The 11,146-nt window shown below is 32.6% G+C and overlaps 2 protein-coding genes across 5 annotated transcripts in view; both read left to right on the top strand.

Annotated features, from left to right (window-relative positions):
* LOC116004251 (serine carboxypeptidase-like 2) overlaps nucleotides 1-2,485 on the top strand; it is a 5,774-nt gene extending 3,289 nt beyond the window's left edge. For 3 of the 4 annotated variants that reach the window (XM_031244218.1, XM_031244220.1, XM_031244221.1), the window contains exons 5-14: nucleotides 470-572; nucleotides 655-692; nucleotides 771-872; nucleotides 963-1,049; nucleotides 1,257-1,388; nucleotides 1,485-1,556; nucleotides 1,657-1,805; nucleotides 1,889-2,002; nucleotides 2,198-2,252; nucleotides 2,340-2,485. In XM_031244218.1, coding sequence (XP_031100078.1) covers nucleotides 470-572; nucleotides 655-692; nucleotides 771-872; nucleotides 963-1,049; nucleotides 1,257-1,388; nucleotides 1,485-1,556; nucleotides 1,657-1,805; nucleotides 1,889-2,002; nucleotides 2,198-2,252; nucleotides 2,340-2,423 — 936 coding nt within the window. In that variant the 3' untranslated portion in view covers nucleotides 2,424-2,485. The remainder of the gene's footprint in view (nucleotides 1-469; nucleotides 573-654; nucleotides 693-770; nucleotides 873-962; nucleotides 1,050-1,256; nucleotides 1,389-1,484; nucleotides 1,557-1,656; nucleotides 1,806-1,888; nucleotides 2,003-2,197; nucleotides 2,253-2,339) is intronic. The other variant, XM_031244219.1, reaches the window with a different exon arrangement.
* Nucleotides 2,486-4,599: 2,114 nt separating this feature from the next.
* Nucleotides 4,600-5,112, top strand: LOC116004783. The gene has a single exon (XM_031244952.1). It carries the CDS (start codon nucleotides 4,600-4,602, stop codon nucleotides 5,110-5,112), a length of 513 nt encoding a protein of 170 aa, XP_031100812.1.
* Nucleotides 5,113-11,146: the final 6,034 nt, after the last annotated feature.

The raw sequence follows: 11,146 nt of genomic DNA, 5'->3' as shown, positions 1-11,146 counted from the left end.
ATATATATATATATATATATATATATATATATATATATATATATATATATATATATATATATATATATATATATAAATAGGGTCATAATAAGGTGTGATTGTCCCTTAACGTGCGGTCAGTGCGGCTACACTACTATGTATACAAATATACACCACTCAATGTTAGAAAATGCACCACACAAATATGCATCATTAGGTACGCATCACCAAAAAATACACTATTAGGTATGCTGCAAATGCACGGAGCAAGGGAGTTATGGTGCATTATTTTGGCTATGTGGTGTGTTTTAGGGTATTTTTGTGTATTTTTATTGTGGTGCGTTTTCTAACATTGAGTAGTGCGTTTTCTAACAAGAGTGGTGTGAGTATGTATGTATGTATGTATGTATGTATATTTAACAAATTGAATAGACGTAAAAAACTGAAGGCTTTCTTGGTTGGACAATGACATCTTTTGTGAGAACTGCAGTGGCTCCTGGACCACCCGAAATTCCTTAGCAATCCGTTGTACATTACAGGAGATTCCTATACTGGAATTATTGTTCCACAGATTGTTCAAAGAATATATGATGGTAGCTAGCTTACCTTCTTCTCTGCTCTGCATTTTGCATTCCACTGCTCTTCTGAATTAGCTAATGTTGTTTGTTTTGGTAGGTTTAAAATCTGGAATCGAGCCACGCTTAAATATTAAAGTACATTATCTCAATTCCCTTTCTTGCGTGTTAGTTAATATGCTTATGATTTTTGGGATGTATTTAAACATGGTTTAGGGCTATGTGGAAGGCAATCCATTGACTGACAAATATGCAGACGACAACAATAGAGTGGCATATGCTCATCGAATGGGGCTTTTATCAGACAATTTGTACAAGGTAGTATTTGATGAATATATATTAATTAATTTGTAAACAGTAGTTTAAATCATGTCTGCTTCATTTCACAAACTAACTGCTGCAATGCAGTCCACAAAAGTAAATTGCAATGGACATTATGTAGATGAACATCCGCAAAATGCAGCATGTCAATATGATCTCGAAAGAGTATCAAAGGTTAGCAGCCAGTTTTCTGTAAGAATATAATATTAATTAAATTTGTCTTCATGACCTTTGGTCTGACTCTAATATCAAATTGAAGCATGTGTTCCATCTCAACTAAAAGTCAACTAAAAGTCTAAGTTGATAGTTGGATTGCACATTTATGTTTATATATATTATATACTCAACACTAACAACTATTGGTGTGGTTTTTGTGTGTAGTGTACTGAAAAGATTAATATGGCGCAAATTTTAGAACCAAAGTGTAGCAATGAAAATTTACTGATTTTAGATGTGAGCTCTGTTGTTGAAAATAATGTTACCAGTCACCTTTTACTGCAACACCGGTGCAGAGTAAGTGTCATGCCCTCATATATATACTTTCATTCTATAACATCTTAAGCTTTCTTGTTTTGTCTAATTATTGTCTTAAGTTGTATATTCATGCAGGATGATAATTATTTGTACTCTTCCATTTGGGCAAATAACAAAATTGTCCAGAAAGCACTTCATGTGCGTGAGGTATGCCAGTGAGTAAATGATGATATATTAACCATATATTCACAATTAAAAAAAAAAGTTTATAGTAATAATGATGATGCTAATATCTGGTTGCCAATAGGAAACAGTAACAGAGTGGGTTAGATGCAATGAAAGCTTGACGTATGATTCTAGTATGGAGAGAACTGAAGCATATGCTTATAATGTCCAAAGCACCCTCGAGTATCATCGGAGTTTCACTAACAAATCTTGTCGAGTTCTAATCTACAGGTGACGCTTTCAAGCACCCATTATCTTTCTTGTCTTTCATCTTAATCATGATTTTTAGTAAAGCTAACTCTCTAAGCATACAGTGGGGATCACGACATGGTTGTTCCTCATGTGAGCACAAAAGAATGGATAGAGTCCTTAAAAGTTGGGGTTGAAGATGAGTGGAGACCTTGGTTTGTTGAAGATCAAGTAGCAGGGTTTGTATATATATGGTTGATTTCATATGAGACATACAACACCTTCCCGTGAGATGGTGAGACACAACGTGAGTGCACATTCGAGGCTGTGTGCATCCGCGTAGTAAACTGTGTGCACTCACGTTGTGTCTCATCGTCTCACCTATATATATATATATAACGGAAAGGTGTATGTTATAATTTTGATGACGGCAGATATACCATGAAGTATTCACAGGAGGAATATGAGTTGACATATGCAACTATAAAGGTAGGACAATATTTTAACAAGTATTGATTACACTTTTCAACACTTGAATGTAATTTGCTTAAGCATGCTTTTCTTCATTTACAATAGGGAGCAGGTCATACAGCACCAGAATATAAGCCACAACAATGCCTCTCAATGCTTCAGAGATGGCTTAGCTATTATCCTCTTTGATTATGCAATTGGATGCATATTCCATAAATAAAATTGCATGTTTTTTGCGTTTTCTTCTTGAAGGGATTGGTTTGCTGCTAATGTGATGATTTTTATCTTATATATATATATATAATATATATATATATATATATATATATATATATATATGTAATAAATTCAACGAATTTTATATGGCGTAAATAAGAATTTATGAATGTATGGTATACTTACATTTGGGTGATTAGTAAAACTAGAACGTTATTGTAATTATATATATATATATATATATATATATATATATATATATATATGTACTAGTTTTTCACGCGCAACACGCGAATAGGATAATGTCAATAATGTTTATTTTTAAATAAGTACTTAAAAATATATCAATATAAGATTATATAGGAGATGTATGTTTATGCATATGTAATTGAATGTTGAATTTGTTTATTTAAATTGATAATTCAAAGTATGTAACGACAATTTGTCTGAGATTGATATTCCGGCATAGTTTTTGTTGAAGTGTGGACATGAGTTCATATCAACTATAGAGGAAAGTACCTTTCCAAGCGCGAGATATGACATGCTTGATGAGTTGCACCTAGAAGGCCGAGCGATCCTCTCTTCGACTTTAGATGTCGTTGATCAAATTAATTGGTACTTGTGCGACATGAATCCTACAGAAGGACATATATATTTAAGTTGTGACAGTGAGAATCTATCAGAAGTATACACTCCTGAATTCCTAAATAGTTTGAGATTATCTGGACGTCATAATCATTCATTGACCTTAAAGGTTGGTGCAGCTGTTATCTTATTGCGGAACATAGACCACTCTCTTGGTCTTTGCAACGGTACATGTCTCATCGTCACAAGATTGGCAGATCTCATTGTCGAAGCAAGAATATTTAATGGGACACATGAAGGAACCAAAGTTCTTATCCCCCGAATGTCTCTCACTCCTTCTGATACAAGATTTCCCTTCAAGTTTTAGTGTAAACAATTCACATTGATGCTCGCATATGCTATGACTATAAGCAAAAGTCAGGGCCAAACACTAACTCATGTTGGTTTATTCTTGAAAAAAATCAATGTTTCATCACGGTAAATTGTACGTGACTTTTTCCCGAGTCACCATCTTGATGGCTTGAAGGTGTTAGCTCTAGACGAGGATGGACAAGATTCTTTTACTACTACCAATATTGTCTAGAAAGAGGTTTTCAATAATGTGTAATTTGAACCGGTGATATTATGTTTTTTTTTTCAAAGAGCACATTTGCCCAAGTTATATAAATCTTAAATACTATCTACACCTTTGCTACTAATTCAACAATTATTTGGTCGAATTCAAGCAACGATAACATCACAAAACATAATCAATCCAAACCATATTTTCAATTGCACTATATAATATTTGATGTTATAATTTATATAATTATATATCGATCCAAATATTCTTAAAATATTATAGCAAATTAATTCCGTGCATCGCACGGGTGAAAATACTAGTTATTATATAAATAAATTTAACGGCCCATGTTTAACTTAATTACCATAATAATTATTAGACAACTATTATTAGGTAATTATACTAATATTTGTGCAATCATATTTTTATATCTTAAGTATATTCATTTTCACCACCATATCGCATTTACTTTTTCCTCATCCTCAATATCTAAATAAATTAATTGTAATTATTATAAAAAATCCAATGACCCATGTTTAAATATAATTATACTAATATCCGTTTAATTATTAAGGTAATTAACATAATAATTATTAGTTAATTATACTATTATCTGTGTAATTAATTCTTAATTATCATAATAATTATTCAGTAATTATATTAATATTGTGCAATTATACTATTATAGCTTTTATATATATATATATATATATATATATATATATATATATATATATATATATATATATATATATATATATATATAGATTTCTATCATTCATTCTAGACTTTGAGGTTAGGAAAATCAACAGGTGAATGTGGAAATTGTCATTCATTCTAGCGAGGTTAGAAAAGTCGACAGGTCAATGCGGAAATTGTCATTCATTCTATGGCTAGATTTTGGTTGGCCAGGAATAACACCGTACCTTATCGTTCCATACTAGTATCCGTCTATATTACGAATGGATTATATGCACGTTTTGAAATCACTCCGAAACAAATATGGCATCGGTGGAGATGGGAAACATGAGTAGGGGTACTGATGACAGAGTAGATATGATACCAGACCGACTCCCAGATGGGAAGCCAGAAGACTGGATCGAGTATTTCAAGTTCAAGTACTCGAGGGACCCCGCAAGCGATGCCCGTAACGCCCTGTTAGTGGTGGCGGCGCTCTTAGTCCAAGTCACCTATCAAGCTGGGATCAATCCCCCGAGCTACATATCCAATAAAAACGCCGGCGGTAAAGTTTCCACGGCATCGTCCCTCACTGTTTTCGTGGCGGCCAACACTCTAAGCCTTTCGGCGGCAATGACGATGATTGAATACCTCACAGCAAACATGCCCTACCAGAGAGAGATGAGAGTATCCATGTTTTTTATGTTGTTTGGGTATGGCTGGTCTACAGCTAGCACAGAGCCGATCACTGCAGCTAAGAGTGTCATTATCGTAGTCTGTGCCTTGGTACCATATCTAGTTAGGTCTCTACCTAATCTGTTCAAGAAATTTGTGTGAAATCGTCTAATTCTTGTCCATGAGACTGGATCTAGTTTTATTGTAGGTAAAAAAAACTTTGTAGAAGTATCACCAATTTCAGTTAATAAGCTAGTATTATAATATATATTTATTATTAGTAACAGTCAATTTTACTTGCTCTAAATTGTATCATAATTTTAGTACTTTGTATTTTAGGCACACTAAAATTCTTTTTTCTTCTCACAGTATTATTGAGAATATATAATTTATTATTCCTATCTTGCCTAAATCATAAATGTAAATGTGGACAGATGAACTAAACCTGATGTTGAGGCTGTGGTCGTCCTAGCAGTCGCTGTTGGAATTAGTACATATTTGATATTTTTATGGGTGGGTTGGATTGGAGCTTAGGAATTTAAACAAATCAATGGGAAAATGTCAATTTGATGTTGTAAATATGTGTATTATTAGGGGTCATCATTCGGTTAACCGAACCGATTTAACTGAAAATTTTAAAGTTTTAATCGTTAACTGAACCGAAATTTGTGCTATCGAATTAACTAAATTGAAATTGTTTTGGGTTAATTAGTTGGTTAACCGCACCGAACTTTTAAAAACTAAAATTTAAAATCCTAAAAATAACACCTAAAATAATAAATTCAATTAAAATAAAATACATATCCTAATAAATTCATAACAATTAGTATTTAGTATTTATATTTAATTTTATATATATATATATATATATATATATATATATATATATATATATATATAAATTCAGTTAACCTACCGTTTTGAACCGAATTAACCGTGAACTAAAATTTTAAGATTTTTTTAACCATTATCGATTCGGTTACGGTTAATCGAAATTTTTCGGTTCGGTCAATTAACTGAAATTTTTCGATAGTTTACACACGGCAATTATCCTCTTTTTATGGTATCACTTTTCGTTACAGTTTTTAAAAAAATATATATTTATCATCGTTTATCTAATGAAAGTAGGTGAGTTTTCTGAGTTCATCGTTTATCTAATGAAATCTTATGTTATTTATATAATACTTTTAATGGATGCATGAAAAAGTATTGCATTTAGGAAATTGAAAAATGTCATTATGTAAAAGAATAAGGGTCAAATAGGCTATTGAATTACACACAAATATACAATTAGGCCATCGAACTCAAAAATAATGCAATTGGGTCCCTGAACTATACAAATTCATGCAATTTAATCCAAAATGACCTGTTTTACCTGATGTGATAATTACTAATTTTAAAAATAATTTTAAATAAAATAATTAATTAAAATTAAAAATTCATCTCCAGTTTGGAACTGTTTTTTTTATTTTTAATTTTAATTAATTATTTTATTTAAAATTATTTTAAAATATTATTTTTAAAATTTGTTGAAGTAGTATTAGTTGACATTTTCTTTGGTTGTTATGTTTTAATTTTATTTAATTTATTTTGGCTGTTATTTGTTCCCGGTTAGTTAGCTAGAAGTCTGGGCATGCATATGCATGGTTGTTTCATCTCTTGTATTAATATCCGTGAGATAATCTACTATTTTAAGTTTTCTTTCTCTTCCACTGTTCAAACTTCATTACTTAATATGCTAAAATTTCCAACCCATCATTAGTATTATATATCTGTCTATTTATATATGGATTATATGAAGCCGGAAAACTGGATCGACTACTTTCAGTACTGGAGGGACACCGCAAGTGAGGCGCGTGATGCGCTACTGGTGGTCGCAGCGCTCATAGTCCAAGTCACATTTGAAGCAGGAATCAATCCCCCAAGCTACATAGTTCAGAATGCTCAACAAGTTTCCGCGTCGTCGCTGAATGTTTTCTTGGTGGCCAATACTCTCAGCCTTTCTTCGGCGATGACGATGATTGAATATCTCACGAGGAACATGCCGTTCCAGAGAGAGCTGAGAATTTCCCTGGCTTGAATAATGTTTGGGTATGGATGGTCTTTAGCCCATACGAGGCTGGTCCGAGGAACTAAGATAGCGCTGGCAATCTCTTGTCTTGTGCCATTTCTTGCTAGGTTTCTCCCTGACGTGTTCAAGAGAATCAGGAAGACGGAGGGTGTGTTAGAAAATTAGTACTATGCATGCATGTGATCCCTTAATCTAGCTCCTGTTAGATTGATATGAAGATTAGTATTGTATTTGTTGTTCTATTCTATGATTTCTATGTAGACATTTTTTTAAGGAAATGCAAAAACCCAGGAGAGTTTTTTTAGTCCATGTTATATTATTATTAGAGTTAATACCAAATTTAGTGATAGTTTTTCGTGTGTGTGTGTTTAATTGGGTCCTGGATATTGATGATTTTACCTAACTAAGTTCTCTGTTGTTAGAATCAAAGACTAGATCGAAAAAAATACTTCATTAGTGGAAACACGGTGCTACACCCAAAAAAAGACTAAATCGAGAAAAAACACTATAGTCGATGAATAAATTGGACACACCCCCGTGGTGTAAATATTGCCCTCCTGTCAGAGAGGGGCAATATATGTACCGCTTTTAATAATTCAGGTTGACATTGATAATTGACATATTATGGAGTGACAAAAATTACAATTTTCCCTTTTATAATTTTTGCCATAATTTGATAAAAAATTTTGATTATGGAATGTGATTTTGTATCATGATTTTTGAAAAAAAAAATGGCATTCTTTATGGCAATTAGAAATTGCATTTTGTCTTGCCATAATAATCTTGATTATGATATGAGAATCATATTTCTAGAATCTCTATTATTATTATTGAATTTTATTCAGTTACGATAAAAATGATTATATCATTATTAGACGAATTCACGTGTTGTAACCTTATTCTCTTTATTATTTTGATTTTTGATGCCCATGATGGTTGAGTATGAATATTTAGATTTATTTATTCATACTTTTAATTTAAGATTATTATTATGCATATAATCGAATTGAGTGCATAGTATTATTGATTTAACTTGTGTGAGAATTTAATTTGCAAATGAACATATATCTTGAGATTTTGATGATATCGTTTTTTGCATTATTAAGCTATTTCTCATAAAGTTGATATATGCATTGAAGCATTTTTTGTATTGGGCCTTCATTTGAAACTTTTCAATGATTGAAAGGTGTATAATTATTACATTATTATTACATAAACTGCCAATAATTCTAATGAGAAATACACTCTATGATTTTTGGATAGATGTACATTATTGTTAGCCATCCAATTGATTATTTTAAATTTGGCAAGAATTTTATCAGTATATTAAGTTTGGTTTAAAAAAAGACCATACTATCTTCTAATAATTTTAATCTCGAGGATTAAATTCGCCATCACATGTCTTCCAGGTCAAATCTCGAATTTAACATATTTTTGGTAGATTTGATCATGAATCATTATTACTACCAACAATGAGTGTATCAACATATAAATAAAGAATGTCATAACCTTCTACTATTTCCTTAATGTAGACACACTTGTCACTCCTGTTTATTTTAAATCCATTAGTTAACATCACATGGTCAAATTTCTCATTCCATTGCTTAGGCGTTTGTTTCAAACCATATAAGGACTTAACCAATTTACACACTTTCTTTTCTTGGCCCAAAACAATAAATCCTTCAGGTTGTTCCATTTAGATTTCTTCATCTAACTCACCATTTAAGAAAGCGATTTATACATCAATTTCGTGAATTTTCAAGTTCCAAAACACGGCTATGACATGTATCATCTGAATGGAGTTTATTGTTGTTAAGGGATAATAAGCGTTGAAGTAGAAGGCTCTCACGTTGCCTGTAACCACTTCTCGATGAAACCATCCAATTTCATCTTCCATCTAAAAAACCATTTGGATCCTAAGGGTTTACTATACCCGAAGGAAGATCAACCAAATCCTAAATGTAATTTTGTAGAATAAATTAAAACAAGAAACTTCAATTTTAATGGAGTCTTTCGACATAAATCATTCCGAAAAATCCGAATTCACTTTGTTCCCATCCAAATTGAAAGCCTACTCCACATATATTTGTAATACACAATAGTCACTAATATGCTAAAATTTCCAACCCACTATCATTAGTATATATTATCTGTCTATTTATATATGGATTATATGAATGTTTTTAACATCAGAAACGAAGACGGCATCGATACAATCAAAGATAGACTAAAACCTATTCCAATTATCAAATCCCCCTTGTATAGCCCACGATAACACCCATTTATATATGAATTCAATTCTAGGAATGTTCTGAACATCCCAAATGAAGACAACATCGGTGGAGATGGGAAACTTGGGTAACGTTATTAGCGATGGAGATACGACAAGAAACCCACTCCCGGAAACGAAGCCGGGAAACTGGATCGACTACTTTCAGTTCAAGTACTGGAGGGACACCGCGAGTGAGGCGCGTGATGCGCTACTAGTAGTCGCAGCGCTTTTAGTACGTGCAAGTCACATTTGAAGCAGGAATCAATCCCCCAAGCTACATAGTTCAGAATGCTCAACAAGTTTCCGCGTCGTCGCTGAATGTTTTCTTGGTGGCCAATACTCTCAGCCTTTCGGCGGCGATGACGATGATTGAATATCTCACGAGGAACATGCCGTTCCAGAGAGAGCTGAGAATTTCGATGGCTTGTATGATGTTTGGGTATGGATGGTCTTTAGCCAATACGAGGCCGGTCCGAGGAACTAAGATAGCTCTGGCAATCTCTTGTCTTGTGCCATTTCTAGCTAGGTTTCTCCCTAATCTGTTCAAGAGAATCAGGAAGACGGAGGGTGTGTTAGAAAATTAGTACTGCATGTATGTGATCCCTTAATCTAGCTCCTGTTAGATCGATATGAAGATTAATATTGTATTTTTTGTTCTATTCTATGATTTCTATGTTGACATTTTTTAAGGAAATGCAAAAACCCAGGAGAGTTTTTTCGGGGGTCAATGTTATATTATTATTAGAGTTAATACTTAATACCAAATTTAGTCATTAGTTTTTTTTTTGATTTTACCTAATTGAGTTCTCTGTTGTTAGAATAAAAGACTAAATCGAGAAAACACTAAATTAGTGGAAACACTGGGCTACACCCAAAAAAGACTAAATCGAGAAAATATATTATAATCGATGACTAAATTGGATAAATTCACTATATAGTTGATGCTGACTAAATTAGTGCAAAATACTTTCACTACAACTCATACCATTACCAAGTATTTGCATTAATTTCCATTCTGATTTCGATTCCCATGTGCAAACCAAACGCACCTTAAAGTTTATTATTCCTAATCTAACAATGGCTCAGCCTAGGATTTTTTTCCTTGTAGGGCTATAGGCCCATAATATGTATAAATAGACACCCCGTACATTAGAAGAAAGGAAGTAATTTCCACTATTCACAAGCAATATTCATCAATACAAAATACATATATTGTCTCCATATATTTTCTATATATTTTTTTAAGGGTAATGTTGACTTGTCGTTAATTACCAAGTCATAAAACCAAGTAATCATAATTACCGTGAATGTCGACAGATCAACTATACTAAACCTGATGTTGAGACTGTTTTCCATTAATAATCATAAATCATAAATGCAAATGTCAACAGATCAACTAAACCTGATGTTGAGGCTTTATCATAAATCATAAATGTAAATGTCGACAGATCAACTAAACCTGATGTTGAGGCTGTGTCGTCCTAGCAGGTTTTTGGATGACGAAGGATATCTGTAGTTACTATTTGAGGGTATATGTACGAGATAAATTTCACTTTCTAACTCTAGTTGATAAAAGATTACAATGAGCTAAACAAGCCTTGACCTAAGAAAGCTAATAGGCCGTTCTCATTGAGAATTGAACTGGGAACTTTGCATTTAAAATAGTTAATTTCACCAGAGATCCATTGTAAAGTTTTGTAATCCCCTTATCATTTTTATCCAACTTGACAAAGAAGTCTCGAGATGAAAAGATTGTGCTGTTGAATTGGCTCTTGCATAAAACCTGGTAAGATGTGTGGTTCTCTGTATAGTGTATGTAATTGATGAAAATATGTTGTCTGATGCAAATGATA

This window comes from Ipomoea triloba, chromosome 14 (assembly GCF_003576645.1).
Source record: "Ipomoea triloba cultivar NCNSP0323 chromosome 14, ASM357664v1".
NCBI classification, from domain to species: domain Eukaryota; kingdom Viridiplantae; phylum Streptophyta; class Magnoliopsida; order Solanales; family Convolvulaceae; genus Ipomoea; species Ipomoea triloba.
The sequence above is the reverse complement of the archived record's forward strand: the minus strand, read 5'-3'. Positions and strand labels throughout refer to the sequence as shown.

Excerpts from the sequence above, each read along its gene's own strand:
- LOC116004783 (XM_031244952.1), top strand. The coding sequence starts at position 4,600 with ATGGCATCGGTGGAGATGGGAAACATGAGTAGGGGTACTGATGACAGA.